General features: G+C 43.0%; 1 protein-coding gene across 5 annotated transcripts in view; it reads right to left on the bottom strand.

Moving 5' to 3' along the window:
* The window catches only part of CARMIL1 (capping protein regulator and myosin 1 linker 1), a 255,934-nt gene extending 236,365 nt beyond the window's left edge, over positions 1-19,569 (bottom strand). The window contains exons 1-2 of one of the 5 annotated variants that reach the window (XM_053245618.1): positions 18,704-19,569; positions 6,491-6,588 (exon numbers count right to left, since the gene is read on the bottom strand). In XM_053245618.1, the coding sequence (XP_053101593.1) occupies positions 6,491-6,588; positions 18,704-18,743 (138 nt within the window). In that variant the 5' untranslated portion in view covers positions 18,744-19,569. Of the gene's footprint in view, positions 1-4,471; positions 4,528-6,490; positions 6,589-18,703 lie in introns of those variants that run through there. The other 4 variants (XM_053245615.1, XM_053245616.1, XM_053245619.1 and 1 more) reach the window with 4 other exon arrangements.
* Positions 19,570-21,973: the final 2,404 nt, after the last annotated feature.

Genomic DNA, 21,973 nt, shown 5'->3' with positions numbered 1-21,973 from the left:
TCTAATAATTTTTAAAACTTGTTTTATTTTATTCTATTGTTTTTATTGTCATGTATTTTAATTTGTGACTTTTAAATATTTTAAATTTTGTACACCACCTAGAGATATACAGATCAAGTGGTATGAAAATATGATAAATAAATAAAATAAATCTCCGAGTACCAATCTGAATATTGCAGATCCATTATAAATGTTTCGTGTGTCACTGCTCAATATGTTGGGATTAATGTTTGAAAGCCTCTCAGTATTTAGGCATATTGAGTACAGCATTTCCTAGTCCTTAAATGGTCTTAAAGACACATCTGTTTAACCAGGCTTTTGGTTAATATTTTCACTGTTTATAATCAACTGTTTTAATCATTTTTAATTAACTGTTCTTTGTTTTGAGATTCTTTTCTGTAAACCACGCCAGATAAAGAGGCAGTATAAAAAATGCAATGACATGGAAACACTGGACACAACTGGGACAATGTCTACAGTGAAGTAACTGCAAACTTCACACCAGCACTGCCATTTTTTGGCAGCTTTCATGTGGAGTCCATCTACAAAATTTAAGTCATTTTGTATTAGCAGCTTTCACATGGCTGGACTCCAATAAAGTTGGCTTATAATATATCCATATTGGTTTTGTTCCTTAACCAAATCCCCACATCTAGGCTAAGGCATTATGTTTCCTTGAATTACAGAGACCATATTATTGCAAAACAGTTACCATAATTGTTTTCTCTGTGGCGAAAAAAACCTGGTAAACTGGAATTTACAGAAGCCCCATCCTAAACAAACTTCTTTTACTAGGCAAACTGCCAGCTGTATTGAGATCAAAGAAACTGGGACAAAAATTAAGGATTTAGCAATAACCTGAAGAACAACAAGATCTATCGGACTATGAAACTATAAAAAGAAAACTAAATATACTGGATAACTGCAACCAAAGAATACTCTGTGCTAGGAAACATTCCAGCACAAGTCAATGATGTATAAAAATGAAAATTATCAGTATTTTCTAATGTAGAGACTGAACAAGTATACTGGCAATGGATGTTAGGGGTTTTCAACTACATCACAGGGAAACATCAAGCTTAAGGTACTAATAAAACCAGCGTGTAAAGATGAGCACCTGCAGGATTCTGTACAGCCAGGTTATATGCTGGTGCTTCTTCCATTGCTTTTATCAAGATACCTGTATCAATAGCTCTTGGCTTGGGGAAGGTCCCAACTATCTATCTGTATTATTCTCTAAGGTGTACCTGTGGCTAATTCTGTGTGTGGCAGCTCTTGAGAGAGTTTGCGAGCAGCTGCCGGGAGAGAAAGAGGAATGCCGGGAAGCGAAAGCTGGCTAACCAAGAGAAAGTGGCAGCGGCCGGCAAGGGAAATAAGGAAGGGGCGGGTGGGGGGAAAGAAACCAGTGGCATGAGCTGCCGCTGCTGAGTGCCCAGAGAGTGCCCAGCTGCAACTCCTGCTGAGTACGGCCTGACCACAGTCATCCTTCTCATGAGGAGACCAGCCGAGCAGGCAGTGGAGAGGGTGGCGCAGCCTCCTTCTCCGGGACTGCCTGCCAGCCAAATGGCAGGTTTGGCTGTACTGGGGCCCAATCAGTCCTCTCTGTACCTGCAATAAGGTACTAGCATGCAGATGCTCTGCGAAGGTTCAGCTAGTTTTTCCTACTGACCTATCCATTCTAAAATAAGAACTGTCCATCAGAATACAAACCTATTTTGCAATTAATATATTGTTTTACTTTTTTTTTCAGTCAGCCAGGCTGTAGCTCCATTAAGTCCTAAAGAGGATGAAGTATACTACCTGACATTGGTAATAGCAATGATTCTGTACAAATCAAATGTCATTCATGTGCTACTACTTGAGAGAATCTGTCAGTTGATAAATAAAGCCTATCAACCAACAAGCACATTCCCAACCTATCTGCAGCAGGGAGAACGCAAGCTGTACATCTTAAGGCCTTGATGTAGAAGAGAGAGGGAGGTCCTTGGGCTATATTACTACACAGAAGATATTAGAAAATTATTTAAGCTGATCTCAGAAAGAGGTAGATATTGATTTATAGATATCACTACTGCCAAATGACAACAAATATACTTGAGGAGTAAAATGTTCCCATATGCATAGGGCTGTCATATCTTAACATATCTTAAGTAGAAACCCACTGCCTTTTTCATGTGTCTAATATATATAAACTGACAAGAAATGCTTCCAATCTATGACAGTTGTTGTTTTACAATACATCAGGTTTCTAAATATTCTGTGAATCCGATAGTCATAACACAAACTGTTTGTATTGGCAGTCTGTTCTCCTTCACACCTAAAGAGAAAACACACTGTATAAGAGAATGCCAGCGTAGTGTAGTGGTGTTGGATTAGGACTGGAGAGAACTGAGGGCAAATCCCCATTCATCCATGAAACTCACTGGGTGATTCCGAGCCAGTCACATAACTCTCAGTCTAATCTACCCCACAAAGTGGTTATGAAGATAAACATAACCACGTACACTGCTCCGGCCTCCTTGGAGGAAAAGTGAAATATAAATGTAAAACAACAAAGTTTTGTAATTGTTTAGAAGCACTATTTTTGTTCTGCCAAACCAGATCATGGATCTGTGTCACATACTAAAACTTCTGCTTGCTACCCACTCACAAAAAGAAGAATTTATCAAAAATGTTTATATCCTGCCTTTCCACAATCAAAGAAATGCTCATGGTGGCGAACAATTATATTCAACACAATTAGTTCAATAGCACACCAAATTCAAAAGCAACAAAGCATAATAACAAATAGAAAAACAAAGCAAGGAGTGGTCAGACAACAGTCAGGCCAAAGTCCTAGCAAAACAAGAAAGTATTTTCATCTGGCAGTGAAATACCCCCACAGAAGAGGCTAAGTGGATCTCCTACAGCAAGGAGTTTCAGAGGCTGGACATCATATTAGAAAAGAGCCTTTAGTGCACACCTACCAACCAGTTTAGAAATTAATCCAATGACACGGATACAAAGATGCTTTTCTACTTCCTTTCACAGAAGCAGTTTCCATTTGGCAGATGAGCAATGGGTGAGAAAAGTGAAATGAAATCCAGAAGTGATGTTCCATTGCACCCATTTGTACATTTGGTGCAATTCCCCCACTAACTGCCCAAAGAGGCACCTTTTAGATGCCTCTATTATATTAGGCAGAGTGAGAACAACTGCCCCTGTTCATCTCAGCACAGCATACATCCAGTGGTTGGTTGGTGGTGCCTCCCTTGAGAATTTTTTAAGACTGTGAGTTCTTTGGGACAGGGGACCATCTTATTCTTCTACTATAGAAGCTGCTTTGAAAACTTGTTTGTTGAGAAGTGGTCTACAAACATATTCTAAACAACAACAGTCTGTGATACAGTTCCTCTGGATTCCATCTTTGTTCACAGTTTAAATACCTTACAGCATGTTTTAAAAATTCCTGATAGCTGGAGGACAGAGAGTTCTCCCATTAGAAAGCACTTGCAGCAGCTGCCTGGAAGTACAACCACTTTAAATCCCAAAAGTCCTGAGCCCTAATTGACAGAGTGAGTTAAGCCAAAAATGCATGGATGCACTCTGAATAAAAAGGCTTATTTTAAAGGGCCAGATAGATTTGTAGGCACACTGCTACAGTATTGTACCCGAAGGCAAGTACAGTAGATATGTTCACTGTAACCACCACAAAGATTCTTTCCCCAATAAAACTCTGAACTGTTCAGGCCTGGGATAACTGAAGAGTTTTTTCACATGCTAATTTTTCTGTACCTGAATCAAGTCTTTCATTTTGAGAAATTCTTCATTCAGACTTCCCGCCCCCCCACAAATGCACTACAAAAGACAACCAAAATCTTTCATCAGAGGTGGCCCTTCTATGAGGTAGGTCACCTCAGACAAAGATGGAGGCAAAGGGGACAGGAAGAACTGGATCCATGCCACTGTGGTTCTACTCCACCCTCCATGGCTGCCACCATTATTGTCACACTAGGACACACTGTTCATTTATTTATTCATTTGTTCAATTTTTATACCACCTTTCATAAGACATCCCAAGGTAATTTACAAAAGTTAAACTCCAGTAGAACTCCATAAAAATCATATTTAAAACCTTAAAATTGGATAAACAATAAAAACCAAAAACCCAACAAAAATACATTAAAAATATAAAGAGAAGCAGGAAAGCCTGAATGAATAAAAAGGTCTTGAGTTGTGGGGGGGGGGTTTTAAAGCAGCCACAGATGTCAAAGTGCAGAATTCATTGGGAGAGCATTCCAGAGCCTGGGGGCAACAACAGAGAAGGCCCTGCCCCACAAGCACAACAATTTAGCCTCTCTCAACATCAGCACTTGGAGCAAAGGCCGCTCTGACAACCTTGTTGGGCAGGCAAAAACACTTGGGAACAGGCAGTCCTTCAGGTATCCAGGACCCAAGCCATTAAGGGCTTTTAAAAGGTAATAACCAGTACCTGGAACTGGATCCAGAAACAAATTGGCAGCCAGTGCAGCTTTTTCAAAATAGGTATAATATCCTCCAAGCAAGCAGTTCCAGAGAGAATCCTGGCAGCTGCATTCTGCACCAACTGACATTTCTGAATATTCTTCAAGGGCAGCCCCACATAAAACACATTTACCAAGAGGCAGCCAGTCAGTCAAAGCAGGAGGGGTTGCACTCCTCCATTCAACAAACCAACAAGATAGTATGTAAGCTCAAACTTACTGGCAGCCCCAGAATGTGAAATCTCCAAGACAGGGAGCTTCCTTCACCCCCTTCTCTCAATTCTTGTAACTTCATCATTTTTGTTAGCTTACTTATGAGATCACCCAGCATTCTGTGTGTGGGTCCGTGTGTGGGTCTGTGTGTGCCCCCATCAACTTCGCAACGCCTGGACCAATATGAACCAAACTGGGTACAGTAGTAGCGACACATACGGAAAACCTCAACAGCGAAGTTTGTGATTATGTCATCCACCTTGATCCAAAATGGCGGACACGTAAACCTTTAAGGCGCAAGTGAGCTAACTTGTGACCGCTTAACCGATTTGAACCAAATTTGCTACAGCTGTAGAGACAGATAGGGATGCCCTAATGGCATGGTGTGTGATGATATAATCCACTCTAATTCAAAATGGTGGTCACATGAACATCTGCAGCGCAAGCAGGCCAATTTGTAGACTGCCTAACCCATTTGAACCAAACTGGATACAGCTGCAGTGAGTGACACACAGGGACACCTCAATGACATCACTTGTGATTATGTCATCCACCCCGATCCAAGATGGCGGACGTGTAAACTTTTGAGGAGCAAGTGGACTAACTTATGAACCGCTTAACCAATTTGAACCAAATTTGTTGCCGCTATAGGGGCACATAGAGAAACTTCAACGGCATGTATTGTGATGTCATCCAGCCCAATTCAAGATGGCGGACACGTAAGCTTTTGAGGCACGTGCACTAACTTGTGGACAGTCTAACCAATTTGAACCAAATTTGCTACAGCTGCATGGACACATAGGGATGACCCAATGGTGTAGTTTGTGATGATGTCACTCACCCTGATCCAAGATGGTGGATGCATAAACCTTTGAGGCACAAGTGCACTAATAGAGGACTGTGTAACCGAGCTGAACCAAATTTGGAACAGCTGTAGTGAATGACACACAGGGACACCTCAATGGTGCAGTTTGTAATGACGATTCCACCCTGATTCAAGATGGCAGACACATGAACATCTGAGGTGTAAGCGACCTAACTTGTAGACCTCGATTTGCACCAAATTTAGTGCAGATGTAGAGACTATGAAAAGAAAGTAGGCTGATTAGTTCTTACTATAAATTGTTTTCTTCCTCTTCCTCCTGGCAATGCCAGGAGCCATCCCCAAGAAATCAGAAGCCAGAAAAGCTTGAGTAGCAGCTATTCCAGCTAGCAACAAAAAAAAATGAAGCTACAGGAATGTAGAAAAAGAAGCTCCCTGTCTTGGTATTTAAATACCCAAGCTTGCTGGCGCAGATGAAAGCGGGGGTGGGGGGAGCTTCTGCCTTGGTGACTGGGCTCTCCCCCATCCCCTGAGCCCCAGTGCCCACCAGCTGCTACTGCATTTATCCCTCCTCACCTACACCCTCCCTGACCTGTACTAGGAATGTCCCTGGCTTAGTGACAGTCTGAGATTGTGTGTGTGTCACTGCTGCTTTAGCAGCATGGCCTGAGAATGCCAAGCACCCATTTGCAGATTTGGGAAAACATCACATTGCCCTTCACCTCAGGCTGCAAAATGTCATGGACTGCCCCGACTTTTTTTTTAAAAAAATGAAAGTGTTTCCACGGTAGACAAATAAGGAACTAGGAGAAACAAAAGACCTCAATAATTCATCTGCAGTATTTTAAAATAAGGGACCATCACTTCTGGGGGCGGGGGGGGGGGGAGAAGAGAGCTTGTTCAAGATAACACATGCATAAGTCAACTCTGTAAGTAAAAGGAGATTACTTACCAATATTTTGTTATCCACTTTGTCACTCTTGACTTCTAGCTTAACTTTCTTTTTCACTGAAATTTTTATCTTCCTCCCAATCACATCCTTGACACTTTCTGAAATAATGGAAAATATAAATTACTTCTGTTGTCAAGTAGCAAGGAAGCTATTATCTGTGATGATAATAGAAATCCCAGAAAAGCAGCATCTAAACAGGGTGTGATCATCAGTCCTTAGGAGAATGGAGTGAGTCTTGATAAACACCACCTGCCCAAGCTCTCCTAACATTGCCAGAGCTGAAAAACACACTGTGTTTACTCCTTCCATATCTGGGTAAGGAGAACTCTGCCCTTCCAAAAGCGACCATTTATGTGTAGGGAAGGTATTGCCTCCAGACCGGATGTGGATGACCAAAGGGAGTGACCCAAGGGCAAGGACCACCACCACCACCCCACATACACTTTTCATCCTTCACCCAAACCTAACAGCAACCTCTCTTAAGTTTTCTTCCAGAAAAACAGGAGCATGGGACTCCTCTGCCTTGGTGAGAGCAGAGCAGTAACAGTGGAGCAGGCAGGCTCTTCCAACTGTGAGAGAATGTGTGAGATTCCTTGGCAAGAGGAGGAATATGGTCAATGGTGCTATAACAGACAAGGAGTTGACAGGAAGGCTGGAGGAATTGTGTTTTTATGCCAACCTTGTGCTTTTTGAAATGGCAAGGCCCTGCAATAGTGGCTGTCTATTTTATTGCTTGTATTCTTTATTATTGTTTTATTGCTGTGAAGACTGTAAAGATACATTGATCCTGAAAGCTCATCCAGAATAAGTGTGTGTGGGCGGGGGGGACAGAATTTATCAAAAAAAGGTGTTCCAGAGAAGGGCGTGTTGCTATTCCAGTAGTGCTGGATAGCAGGGATATAACAGTGGGGATAGAACTGGCCAAGTAAGGAGAAGGAGTTTTAAATAGCTAATGTTCTTTTCCCAACTGGTGTAACATTGGTCCTACTGGATTTAAACTTAATAGTGCTGCTACTAATCACCAGACTGCGAAAACAGCCATCCCATATTTAATCACAGATGAGCATGCCAACCTGCCATGTATAATGGAGACTTTGCTGGATGAGGAGGGAAGGGCGAACCTCTCCCAGCTTTGTCCTTCAGATATCCAGGTACAACACCAACACTGGTTCAGTGGACAAGAAGGTAGCTATAATCTGCTGGAATTCCATTTCCCTGCCCACAAGTTGCCAGACCAAATGTGTATATTTGGTGTTGCGTTTTCAACACAGGACTGGGAATCTATCTAGCAATCTTCCTGCCTGAGGTGGGCTCAAAGATAATGGTGGGGATGTGGCGGCTATTGGTCTTGGGAAGGCCTCAACATTCTATTCTTCTTGGACCAGGGAGGATTTTTTAATATGGGATCAACCACTGACTCCTTCTGGGGGATAGGAAGTACTCACTCCTTAAGCGAGATGTTCATTACAACATGCATCTGAGCATGTGCAGACGCCATCTTGCATGTTCTGCAACACCATGCAGGACACTTATGATGGCATCTGTACTAAGAGCCCCACCGCCCATTGAGGTCATCTGAGGAGATCCGTCTCCAGTTACCGTCAACTCGTTTGGTGGCTACAGAGAGATGGGACTTCTCGGTCACTGCCCCAAGATTGTGGAATGCACTCTGAGATAAGATCCTCCCCATCTCTGACAATTAAAAAAAAACACTTGTTTTATTTTTAAGTTGCTAAATTGTTTTACGTTTTTTGTATATGTTTTTAACTTGTTTTATGCTATTTTTAACTGCCCAGAGACGAAAGTTTGGGGCGGTGTACAGATTTGATAAATAAATAAATAAATAAATAGGTAAATCTGCACATGCTCAGGTGCCGTTTCCTTCCCAATGCTGCCCAAAGGTTGCTGGGAATAACATGGCTTTTTCAGGCAGATAGCCCAACTGCTTAATACAAACAGTGCCGTGCTGGGCTGGCAGAGAAGCAACAGAGCGGCAGGTAAGACATGTCTTCCTTCAGTTAAAGTGACCGGCTTGCCCCCACCGAAACAATTCGGCTGGGGCAGCTCAAAGCATTTCAGCACCTCAAAATAGAGGTGCCAAAATGCTTCAAGCACATCTCTAAAAAAGGACATTGTAGAACTGGGAAAGGTGCAGAAGAGGACAACCAAGATGATCAGGGCCCTAGAGCACCTTTCTTATGATGCAAAACTACAACATCTGGGGCTTTTTAGTTTAGAAAAAAGATGACTGTGGGGAGACATGATAGAGGTCTATAAAATAGGGAACATAGGAAACTGCCATATACCGAGTCAGACCACTGGTCTATCTAGCTCAGTATTGTCTTCACAGACTGGCAGCGGCTTCTCCAAGGTTGCAGGCAGGAATTTCCCTCAGCCCTCTCTTGGAGATGCTACCAGGGAGGGAACTTGAAACCTTCTGCTCTTCCAGGAGCGGCTTCATCCCCTGAGGGGAATATCTTGCAGTGCTCACACATCAAGTCTCGCATTCATATGCAACCAGGGCAGACCCTGCTTAGCTATGGGGACAAGTCATGCTTGCTACCACAAGACCAGCTCTTCTCTCCAGGAGACCATGCATGGTGTGGAGAAAGTGGATAGAGAGAAATGATTAATATGTATTCTTCCAAAACAAAGATGTACTGTTTTCCACTGCTAACAAACTAGATGTTGTATAATATAACACCACTTACCGTAACATCAGGCTTGATCTTAAAGGTTTCTGTGCTCCAAGAGTCTTCCTGTGCTGTCGGGATGGAGCAGAATTTCCTGTACTTTCACATTGTGCAGGCACCTAGGTCCTTTGGGTGGATCAGCTTGCAGCAGTGATACCTTGCTGTTCAGCACTATAGGCTGTCGTGTTATAAGATACATGCTGTCATGATGTTGCTGTAAGAGATGTTGCTTAAGATGGCCATGAAACTACAGTACTGCATACTTAATGCCAAAATGCATTAAGTTTAAATGCATACTTAATGCCAAAAAACTTTAGCATTATCTAAGCTAGCTGATGTTTACCTGAGGTGGTTATATGTGAACTCAAACAAATAAGTAGAATGTTTTCATATGCAATATCCACTCTTGTGGACGGAAGAATGTATCATATTACTGTACTAGTAGATGAGGTCTGTTGTTGACCAGGCAATGTCATTTTGTGTAAATTACACATATGAAAGTTCAATGAATTAAATATATGTAATATAACTTTTTATTAATGTTTGCAAAAGGGACTAAAACAGACTGAGATGTGTAGGATTTCAACTTCAAAAAGTATTCATGTTCTATATGATTGTATCTATATGATTTCGTGCCCCTGTGGTCTCAAGTATATAGGGAAAAGTACCAGGGCTATTAGAACCAGGATTCTGGAACATCGTTCTAGAATCAAACATAATGTTTTGGAGGCTCCCTTAATGGAACATTTTCGATCTTCTCTACATTCTCCTGAAGACATCAGGTTTAGTGTCATTTTCAGATATCAGCCTCGTAGATTCCAGCATGAGGATACTGATTCTTTCCTTTTAAAAATGGAAGCTTTTTTTATATTCAAACTTAATACAGTTTTTCCCCATGGCTTGAACTCATCATGCGACATGGCAGTGTTTCTTTAAGGCACATTGGATCGACTCATGTATGCTATGATAAGAGATATTCACAAGTTCCCCATTTAGGACAGATTGAGACAATCTCCTGGCTGTTGACATTCAATTCATGTTTAGAAACATTTTTTTAAAAAGGTAAATGACAATACTTCCCTGTAATTGGCATTGTGAGCAGAATTGCTATTAACCAATATTTCTTAAGGGCTTTGTAATAGTGTTTTTAGTGATATACATCTAACTGATGAATACAACCCGTAATAATCCAGAATCATGTCATGACTTGGTAATTTTCATAGGTTTTGCAAGCTAAGCAATTACAGTGATAATTATTGTTGATGACGGGTCATGACCAATATTATCTGTAACATGTAAGCATCATATAGGGTGCGGTTTTTTCCATAAAAATGGGCACACTTTTCGTTGATTCATGAATTTGGATGATGGCTTCCATGGTTGGCCAATTTTTGAGAATGTTAATAAATGTCTTTACAAGTGCTTGTCCCTTTAAAGTGGGAATCACAGCACATCATTGTGGCTGGGAATGTTAATAAATGTTCATAATTGTTATTATAACTGTTTTTTGAGTAAAAACTGGGAGCAGTATTGCTGACTATCACGCCCTGTTGGGAATGTAGATGTTAAATATTATATATATTTGGTCTTTAAAGCAGAGATACTAGCACATTAAGGCAACATGTCAACAAACGCATGAATTTAAGTGCGTTGAAAATGTGAAAGATTTACTGCACCCGGCCCTTTAAGTAAAAGCTACTAGCATTGTGTCAACAAATGCATGAATTTAAGTGTGCCGAAAATGTGAAAGATTTATTGCACTTGGTCCCTTGGGCAAGAGTTACTAGCATAACAATGCATCTTGCTGACCATTGCACAGGCTACAGCTGTTTTGTTTATGCAGTTACCAGTTTATGAGACTAAGTGTGAAACTCCTACCTAGTCATCACGCCCTTAATTAGGGGGCTTTATATTGTTGAGCTCTAGGAGCCGATCAATCATTGAATGTTTTGTCCTTCCGGTGAGATGTAGGAGGATAAAGTTGACTCCAAAAATATTTTTGGAAGGAATTGGTAGGTAATAATGGATACATAAAGGGGAGGCTGTGGATGGCATTAAGATGTTAGCCTGGTAATGCAACTAGTTTTGGAATTGTTTTGTATTTATCTTGTATGTTTAGAAACTTTGGAGCTCTGAGGAAGAATGATCGAAATGGGTTTGAAAATTTCCCGGGCCAGCCCATCAGCTCTGTCGTATATAGATACTCTGCACAGATCTGCTCACTAGCAATTATATTACACCTCCGTTCTCAACATTCCTGCATTTTTTCTTAAAACAACAAGCTCCTCTTACATCTATTTATCACCTGGAGCTCAAGGACTTGTTATCTCAATGCAATGTTTGCAATTGTTATTTTAGTTATGTCAGAATTCAGGTGATTTGTGACTCTTGTGATTTACACAAGTAGATCTATGTGACTAACACATGAAAATTATATGAGGTCATGTGATTGTATATATTCAAATAATTATGGATATTTATTCAATTTTGCAGTCTTTTCAGTTTTGTTATATAAAAGTATAAGGTGGGTTTCCCCCACAGAGAAGAAATTTGTAATTTTCAAAACTGTGCCTGCTTGAGAGGTGTTATCTATTCTACCAGTCACTACTGAACGGTTCATGTTTATCTATCACTAGGAAATCTAGGGCCAACAAATGGAAGTACTTTTTCACACAACGCATAATCCACTTGTGGAATTCTCTGCCACAAGATGTGGTGACAGCCAACAACCTGGATGGCTTTAAGAAGGGTTTGGGTAACTTCATGGAAGAGAGGTCTATCAACGGCTACTAGCCGGAGGGCTACAGGCCACCTCCAGCCTCAAAGGGAGGATGCCACTGAGTACCAGTTGCGGGGGAGTAACAGCAGGAGAGAGGACATGCTCTCAACTCCTGCCTGTGGCTTCCAGCAGCATCTGGTTGGCCACTGTGAGAAACAGGATGCTGGACTAGATGGGCCTTGGGTCTGATCCAGCAGGGCTGTTCTTATGTTATGTTCTTATGTAAAACTTCCTTCCCAGAGAGATCAAATGGCTCCCCCACTTGCTATTTTTAAAAAGATTTTTTTTTAAAAAAAACTTTGCAGAGCCTTCTCAAAATTACTTGTTATCAATATTTTTAGCTGTTGATTTTCTGTTATCTGTTTTTGTTATATGTTATTGTGAACTGTTTTTATATTTTATCTGTAGGCCTCTATGTTTTAATGAAGAGGATATGAATTCATTAATAAAAATATACTGCCAAGAAAGAGCTCTTGCAACCACATTTTAACTGACTTTTCCCTAAATGGAGACTTTCTCCTGGTCTCATTAAACAGCAAAAAGTTATACACAACAATATGACCACTATACAAAATGAAACCAAGTCCCTTAATTTTTATGAACAGCAAAGTTTAATAATGTAGAGGGTATAGAGAAAAATCACAGGTTTAATTCCTAGTCTCATATAAAACATCAACATCTACTGAACTTAAATAGCCCAAATACTATTGAAACACTCAAGAAACTCTTACTTACATGTTATTACACAGCAAGCTTTCTCACATTCTGGAAGTCAAATAGCTTAACTAGAACAGTGTCTTTCTAAACATAAACTGTGCAACTCCTTAAATTATAAAATCAGAACTGTTCCACATGTTCTCTGACAGATGTAAAATAGTCTCACCAGAACACAGAATTGTTATCAATCCAGAAATCAAGTGTCTGACTTAGAGACTGTCCACACAGTAGCCAGAAAAGGAGTCACACATGAACAGCATGCTTCTTCAGCCGTTGAAGTACACTTGAAACCATGTGCAGATTGAAGGCAGACTACACTGCTGGATTCAAGGCACGATATGGGAATTCTCCCTGACAAAATAACTATGGCAGTTTGAGAAACATTCCCAGTTTAGCACTAATGTGTCCATCTGAGAACACGGAATCTGCCATGCTGATGTACCCTTCACAGCATTATTACTAAAGTAACCGCTGCCACATTTTGATGCCCAGTCTTCGATCACCCCAGTAAAATTTGTCACAAGTGGGAGCTTTCAGACATTTGTATCTTTCTCTTCATTAAATAGTCCAGAAATAGACTACATGGATGGCACTTAGGTGGAGCTGCACATGCTCAATGTACAATCCAGGATGGAGGCACACTTGGGCTACAAGGATGCTGACAACTTGCATGCAAGCCAATAAACAAGATAATCACATTGAGCCACGATCTCAGAAGAGGTCTGCTTCTATATCAACAAAACATATTTTGAAGAGTTTGTGGGTGTATTTGTGCAAAAGAAAGTCATATTTCCTGATTACCTACAGATACCAAATTTTGCATACACAATCCTGACACAGAAATTAGCTGAATGAACTACTTTTTACACTGGAATATGCTAGGGGAAAGGTATGGTGTGTTTGGGGTTTTTTTTTATTATTAAGAATTCCATCTAAAAATATAATTACTAGTTTTTAATGGTTATTGTTCTGAACAGATTTTTAACATTCAATAATTAGATCAATAATCAAAAAGTGACATTATGCCCAAAAGAAGAAGTTGCTTCTCAGATTCAAGTTTACTATGATTCAAATTTACCACATATGGTAATTATTCAATAAAATGAATACTTTTTGAAGTTGAAACCCTACACATCTCAGTCTGTTTTAGTCCCTTTTGCAAACATTAATAAAAAGTTATATTACATATATTTAATTCATTGAACTTTCATATGTGTAATTTACACAAAATGACATTGCCTGGTCAACAACAGACCTCATCTACTAGTACAGTAATATGATACATTCTTCCGTCCACAAGAGTGGATATTGCATATGAAAACATTCTACTTATTTGTTTGAGTTCACATATAACCACCTCAGGTAAACATCAGCTAGCTTAGATAATGCTAAAGTTTTTTGGCATTAAGTATGCATTTAAACTTAATGCATTTTGGCATTAAGTATGCAGTACTGTAGTTTCATGGCCATCTTAAGCAACATCTCTTACAGCAACATCATGACAGCATGTATCTTATAACACGACAGCCTATAGTGCTGAACAGCAAGGTATCACTGCTGCAAGCTGATCCACCCAAAGGACCTAGGTGCCTGCACAATGTGAAAGTACAGGAAATTCTGCTCCATCCCGACAGCACAGGAAGACTCTTGGAGCACAGAAACCTTTAAGATCAAGCCTGATGTTACAGTAAGTGGTGTTATATTATACATCATCTAGTTTGTTAGCAGTGGAAAACAGTACATCTTTGTTTTGGAAGAATACATATTAATCATTGCTTCTTAATTTAAAATTTGTCTATCCTTGAGATACTACTCCTTTAGAATTACACATCTGTATATTGTCAAGAAGAGTTTAGTTCAAAATAGCAAGTGTCAAATGGTCCAAAATATATTATTTCTATACCCACACTTTTCTTAGCCCAGGCAACAACTGATTAATATTTTAAATTGATTTTTCCCCTGATAACCCAAGCAGCCTTCTCTTCTGGAACCCTGCAATAAAATAAATTCCTGCACTCACTTAGAAAAGATTGTATGGAGAAGAAATGCTTTTGCCATTCATAGTTGTACACAGCAACTTTGACTACCAATAGACTGTCATGGCATTGTTGCAGTTTGCAGTGTTCACACTATCATCTATCCATTATTCTGGTCATTGCAATAAAGCTCTTGGAAATTTCTCTCTCTCCACAACTGGCTCAAATCCAAGGAATAACAAGTGGCGGGAGGGGGAAAGAACAGAGTTGAACATATGAAGTTGCCTTATACCAAGTCAGACAGACCAATGGGCCATTTTAGCTCAGTATTGTTTACATAGGCTGCCAATGGCTCTCCAGGGTTTCAGATAGGGGTCTCTTTCTAGTTTACTTGAAGGTGCCAGGGAGTGAACCTGGGATTTCTGCATGCAAAGCATGTGCTCTACCACAGAGCTGCAGACCCCTCCTTGATTTCAATGATTTAGCATAATGCCCCCAACATTTAGTTTACAATGATTTAGAATATTGCCCCCAACATTCTGGGTACTCATTTTACCGACCTCGGAAGGATGGAAGGCTGAGTCAACCTTGAGCCCCTGGTCAGGATTGAACTTGCAACCTTCTGGTTACAGGGCGGCAGTTTTACCACTGTGCCACCAGGGGCTGTGCCACCAGGGGCACATACCACTGTGCCACCAGGGGCACATACACAATATATAAACCAGTCCCTAGATTCCATTTCTTTGCCACTTTTTACTATGATAACACACAAAATACAATGCAGAGATGCACAGATTCTTAGTAAATCCCTCTAATTTCTGTAGGACAAAATATATGGGTTACAATTTGATATTCAGTTGGAGAGGGGGGCAATCTGCCCCAACATTGTAGCCTTACAATATATAATTACAATATTACAATATACTCACTGTCCTGGCACAGAGCATCTGCACCCCTAGTTTTCCCTGTCTCTCCTCTCCATACCTTCAGCCATTCTCCCCCCTCCCGTCAGCCCCAGTTCATTCCCCCCACCCCACCCCACCCCACCCCCTTCAGCCCAGGCCACCACTTCCTCTTGGCAGCCGGCCACCAGCCTGGCTGCTGCTTCCTCTTGCGGCGAGACACTTCCTCTCGCCACCTGGCGGCCGACCTGGCCATCGCAGCCAGTGCCACCGCTTCCTTTCACTGGCCGCTCACCTTTTGCTCCCCCTCCCCTCCCACACAAAATCTCACAAGAGCTGCCACGCATGGGATTAGCCACGGGCATGTCTTAATGAATTATATAGAGAGACGATAGAAGATTGTAACCCTTACAATATATAGGTTTTCCATCCATTCCCTGTACTGTTATCCATGGACTTCAGTGGGCTTGGCACAAAGCTTTAAGCTGGTGAACTATGTCTAATATTGTCAATCAAAATATGTGGAACAGTATATACATTTCCTTTCCTACTTTACACCATATATTTTTTCAAAGTACTTTATTGTTTTTAAGCAGTGGAACATAGTCTGACCAGAGGCGCTCTTACCCCTGGACTTCCAAGGTAAGAACCCCAAATCCCTGGGAGGACCCCAAATCTTCTTTAGTCCATCCCAGGTGGTGTGGTCGCCTGGCAGAACATGATGACGCTTAATGGGGGGGGGCTCCAAAGGCTCCAGGCTCAAAAATTACCTAGGTGCACCTCCAAGTCTGACCATCTGCTAGCAGCAGAAAACCCTTACCAGACTGTCCTCAACTTCCACCCGGCTTGCTTAAGGATGAACTATCATATATGAATTTGCATTAGAAGTAAGATAGGTGCTCTTTATTTAGCAGGGGGAGAATAACTGGCCCTATTCACCCCCAGCACAGTACTTCCAGTGACTGTTGCTGGTGTCTTATCTATTGTTTCTTTTTAGATTGTGAGCCCTTTGGGGACAGGGATCCATTTTATTTATTTGTTATTTCTCTGTGTAAACCACCCTGAGCCATTTTTGGAAGGGCGGTATAGAAATCAAATAAATAATAATAAATAAAGACAGTTGGGAGGAAGGGGAGTGGTGAACGGTGAATGGTGAATCGTTAAGATAAAAATAAAGTTTTGTATTTGAAAAGAGAAGTTTGCTTCTCTGCTGGGTAAATCACCATGCCTAAGGCTACAGTCCTATAAACTTATTTGGGAGTAAGCTCCATTCAATTCAGTGGGAGTTACTTGCAAGTAAACATGCAAAAGAATCAGGCTATCAGCTTCAAATTCCCTCTGTAAAATGGTAAGTCTTGCTCTATAGAGACTAGGGATGTGAACGGAACTGCACAGGGGAGGCTCAAAGGCGGTGGGGGCGCTGATTTAAGAGCACAGGAGGGTGCATTTACCCCTCCTGTCACTTTCCCCCCACCATCTGTTTTAGTCAAATCCCACTGGGGCAGCAGTGTACCTCCCTGCCGCCCTGTTGCCCAGTTATGACCGGAAGTATTCGACGCGCCTGCCCACACACACCACACATCAGACATGGGCCAGACCCGACATGTGGGCCCCTGCACCAGTGGGCACAGGTGTGTCGGATACTTCCAGTCATATCCAGACAATGGAGGCAACGGGGCGACAGGGAGATACGCTGCCACTCAAATGGGATTTTACTAAAACAGACACCGGTCGGGGGGGGAAACGGTGGGAGGGATAAGTGCACCCTCCTCCACTCTTAAAGTTGGGGCACACCCACCCACCATCAAACCAGTTCAGAGGCCCATAAAGGGCCTCCGAACCAGTTCCGTGCATATCCCTAATAGAGGCAATTCTTGCTCAAAGAGGCAATTCTATTATATTTAGCAGGGGGGAGCAACTGGCCATATCCAACCCCAGCACAACATCCCTCCTGTGGCTGCTGTTGGTGTCTACCTTATTTATTATTTTTTAATTATATTTATTATTATCATTATATTTTTTATTATTATTATTTTAGACTGTGAGCCCTTTGGGGACATTGATCCATCTGGATTATTTATCAGTCTATGTAAACCACTTTAGAAACTTTTATTGAAAAGGGATATATAATCAAAGTAGTATGTATGCAGTGTGTATCTATGGCGAACTGGGTAAGGTAATAGATCAACACCATGAGCCTTATATATCTGATACATAATATGTTTTATATCTGAACAAATAATTACCCCACAGAGGCTATTATCCTGGTAGGCAAATAGTTTCCAATAGGGACATATTTTTAATTGAACAAGGAGGGGGTGGGGGGCAACAGCATTGGCTCTGCTCACCAACCTACTCCCCTACAAAGCAAAACACATGAAACCTATTCATGCTGTGAAAGCATATTGTGAACAGCAACAGATGCTTGCGAACTGCCTATGCCAGGGGTGAGGGTGGAAAAGAGAAGGTCGCCCATGTCTTAGTTTTGTGTTAGGAAGCGGGTCATGCATGTATATAAGAGGAGGGAGAGAGAAAACGCCTTGGGATTGGAGGTTCTGCTGAGGCCAAATGAGAAGGCCTTGGGGGGGCGCAGTGAGTCGCCAGCCTTCTGCCCCTATATGAGCGCCACTAGAGCAATGGAAAAGAGGAAGTGGTCGCGTTAAAGAACAGCCAACCTCTGAGTGCCTCAAGGACGTTAACACCGCCTTTACCGAGTTGGCAAACACATGATGCCCAAGCCTCACTTCGCTTGCTCTTTCCCAAGGCGGTGTACTCCATCCACTCCCACCCCCCGCAAATCTCTTCTGGCAGTAGCAGTGGCCCCCAAGAGCAGGAGCAGCCGGGCTTTAGCTTGCAGAAATCCATCTCCCTCCCTCTTCTCTTCCAGTACCCCCCTCCCTGAGAAAACAAGTAACTGCACCTTCCCGCCACGCCTTCCCCCCGTGGAGCAATTAATGGAAAGGGCAACAGAATGAGGGGGCTACTGGGGGGAGACGGGGGGGCACAGACTTCAGTCTTTACGTTCCTGCCAAACAGGAAACTACCCCTTGGCCACCGTGGCCGCCTCCCTTTCTACCACGTAAGTGTTCATTAATAACCCAGGAGAAGGCGGGGGCGGCGGAGGGAGAAGGAACGTACACGCTTACCTAGCAACTCTTTGGGAACGTCTGAGCTTTCTTCAGTCATCGTCGCCCTTGCTTTTTTCTTTTTCGGCCGTGAGAGGTGTGTGTGTGTGATGGTTGCTGGTGACAACTACACGCGTATATAAAAATAATTTCACACAAAAAATGGGGGTGGCGGGGAAGATAAGACCCCTGCTGCTGGTGTCCCTCTCCCGGGCAGAAAAGATGAGAGAAGGAAGGAACAGGGAGGTCAGCTACCAGATTATTGCTACATGACGCGCCTCTTCATTTCGGGGGCAGAGAGAAGCGGGGCGGGGCGGGGGGCTTGTACCCACAGGCTGGCAGAACAGTCGCCCCAAGAGGCGACCTCAACACAAGCTGCCTTCCCGCGGCACTAATCCCCTTCCCCGCGGCGGCGTCTGCGCTCCTCAGCGTTGCCTTCCTCTTCCCTTCTTCCTGCCCCTGGGCTGACTCGGGCTGGGCTGGCCGTGCTTCCTTCTTCCCGCTTTCCCCTTCTCCTGCCTCACGCAGCCACCTCCGGGCCTGAGGTGCAAGCGGAAGGCGTGGGGGGAGGCGGCGGCATTCCTTGCTCCCTCTGAGCCCGGCCCCGCGAAGCGCTCCGCAGTTCATCCACGCTCGGCTCCAGCGAAGGGGCGGCCTCTTCACCTCGCGAGAGCGAGCCGCTGCCACCGCCGAAAAGCGCTCTCTCGTACGCACACACGGGGGGGAACACTGTGGATTGATTCGGGCGGAAAGGACTGGCTGCCGCGAAGCGGTCGTCCGGGCAGCCAAAAGGGTTTCTTTCACACAGCCGCGTTTCCTGCCAGCCCTACATTGGCGCACAAATTCCATGCGCGTAGCCAGGCCGGGCGGGGTTGGGGGGGAGAAAAATTAAGGACATTTGTAGCAATCCCCCTCAGTCCCTCCTTCCTCCCCTCACAGAATATAGCAGCAAAGAGAGCGGTTGAGAAAGATCAGGGGGCCATCTGCTGGTGTAAGGTGGTCTAAGCCTGGGCAAAAAGATCCTTCCACCCACCCACCCCCCGTCCGCCCCATTCCCGTGAATCCTAAAGGAAGATGTTGTTTGAGGCTGAAACCGAGCCCACATTTACTTGGAGGGAGGCCCCGCGTAGGACGCCATGAGATTTACCTCCCATGCATCGGCCCGGACTTGCAAGGGCAAGTTGTACACAGGTTACCTGGGAGTAAGACCCATTGAACCAGGTGTGTAGCAAGGTTAGATTGGCCCTGGGACAAAAATGAAAATGGGCCCCTACCCCGACCTCACCCCGCTGTTGTATTATTATATCTAATAGTCTCTTATGTTTTGTTGTTGTTGTGAAGTTTCAAGAGACAAAAGTTTGGGGCGGTATACAAATTTGATAAATAAAATAAATAAATCGGTTTGTCCCAGTAGGGATCCTGTAGAGAGCCAGAAAGGAAAAGGAGGAGAAAAACTGAGTTGTTTCTGAATAATTAAGGAATAATGTTTCTGAATTATGAAAGAAGCACCTATAAAACACCCCCCTTCTTCTCCTTACCCCTGGGTCTTTGCTGCAGAAGAAGTGTAAGGACATGGTGAAAAACAAAACATTCTCAGCATGCTTTTTTCCTCACTCCTATGCAGATAATAGCACAGTCCCCACTCATGCAGACACTTACATACACGTATATGCATGTGTACATTCCCCTGGTTCAGATTTTTTTTTAAAAAAAGTATACCTACTACCTAGAGTATATATGTCCTGGGAAAAAACTGTCTTTTTTGAAGCAGAGATTAGTCCTCTGATAGGAGCCAATGACCTGCCACTGAGTTGGGGAATGCGAGGGGAGAGTAAAGAGCAAGCTGTCACCCAGCAAGTCTCCCCCCTTCCTCAGGACCCCAGGGACCTTTGTGTCCCCCATCTTGTTCAATTATAGCTACACTCTTGTATTGGACTTCATGGGACTTACCTTTGAGTAAACATGCATACAAACTCTGCACTTTGTCTACTCAGTTCAATGGAGCTGGGGCCTCACAAAAAAAACTTTAGCCCCGGGGGTGGGGCATACATAAATGTATTTGTTTATAAATTTATACCCCCTTTCATTAAAATAATCTCAAGGGAATTTACAAAACATTCAACAATATAAAACCATAAAAACTACACAATAAGAATTAAAATGGAATATAAAAATAAAAATCTAATTAAAAGTCTAAAAAAACATGTACAATATAACCATAAGATACAAAGCAGCAAACAAAACACTCATTTAAAAGCCTGGATAAAAAGCCAAGATTTTATTTGCTTTCTACAAACTGTGATGGAGACTGGGGAGCGGAGGCTCACCAGGAGAGCCTTCCAAAGTCTGGGGACAATGACTGAGAAGGCCCTGTCCCGCATACACGGCAGGAGCAGGGCCCTCTCTGATGACCTTGTTGAGTGGGCAGAAACCCTCGGGAGCTGGCAGTCCCTCCCTATCCAGGGCCCCAAAATCAAGTCAGGGCAGCTCAGGCAGCTCAAGGTGTTGCAGCACCTGAGGCAATGTGCCAAATGTTGCCTTGCCTCATGACTCTGGTGGGGGACAGCCACCTTTCAAACCAATCCTTGCAAGTTCTTGAAAGTGGCACAGGGAAAAGGAAAGCTTGCCAGCAGTCTCCTCTTCTCTGTGTGTGTTTCTTGAAAGCTTTGCAACGAGTGTGAGGAGAGACGCTTCGTGCAAAGCTTGCAAGAGTCAAATTGGCCTCAGAAAGCTCTGATGGTGGCTGGGGGTGCATCTTGCTGCCTTGCTGGTGTCCCATTCGCCTACTGCCTGAGGCAGCTTCTTCACCTTGTCTCGTGAAAGGGCAACCCCTAAGGGTCAGGCACTTAATAGGGCTTGATTCTGTGCCCATTGCTACAGGGTTTGTTTGTTTGTTAAGTAAGTACTGTGGGGAGAGGTGACCACCAGTGACTACTCTGGCTGTTGCCTGCTTCCCCTTCCAACAATGTTGTAGCACAGGTGTCATCATCGCAGTTGGTAAATAAAATGGCTGTTACTGCCTCCCCAGCATATTCCAGACCAAATTCAGGTATGCCAGAAGAAGCTGTGTCTGTCTCTGTTTGGGATGGCATAGTAATTGGTTGTTCAACATATCTTTGAGGATAGTGCCATTTGTCCACTGGACAGTGTCCAGTGGGTGCACAGACTGGTTGACCATACACAGGTGGGGTTGGGGGTTAGTCCTGTGTTCAGCTGTGACTTAACTTGGAATGAAAAGCTACAATTAAATTAACCTGGGTTTATCATTTTATTCGTAAACACCTTGACAGA

Source organism: Hemicordylus capensis, chromosome 4, assembly GCF_027244095.1.
Source record: "Hemicordylus capensis ecotype Gifberg chromosome 4, rHemCap1.1.pri, whole genome shotgun sequence".
Lineage (NCBI taxonomy): Eukaryota > Metazoa > Chordata > Lepidosauria > Squamata > Cordylidae > Hemicordylus > Hemicordylus capensis.
Note: the sequence above shows the minus strand (reverse complement) of the source record. Positions and strands in the feature narration are given on the sequence as shown.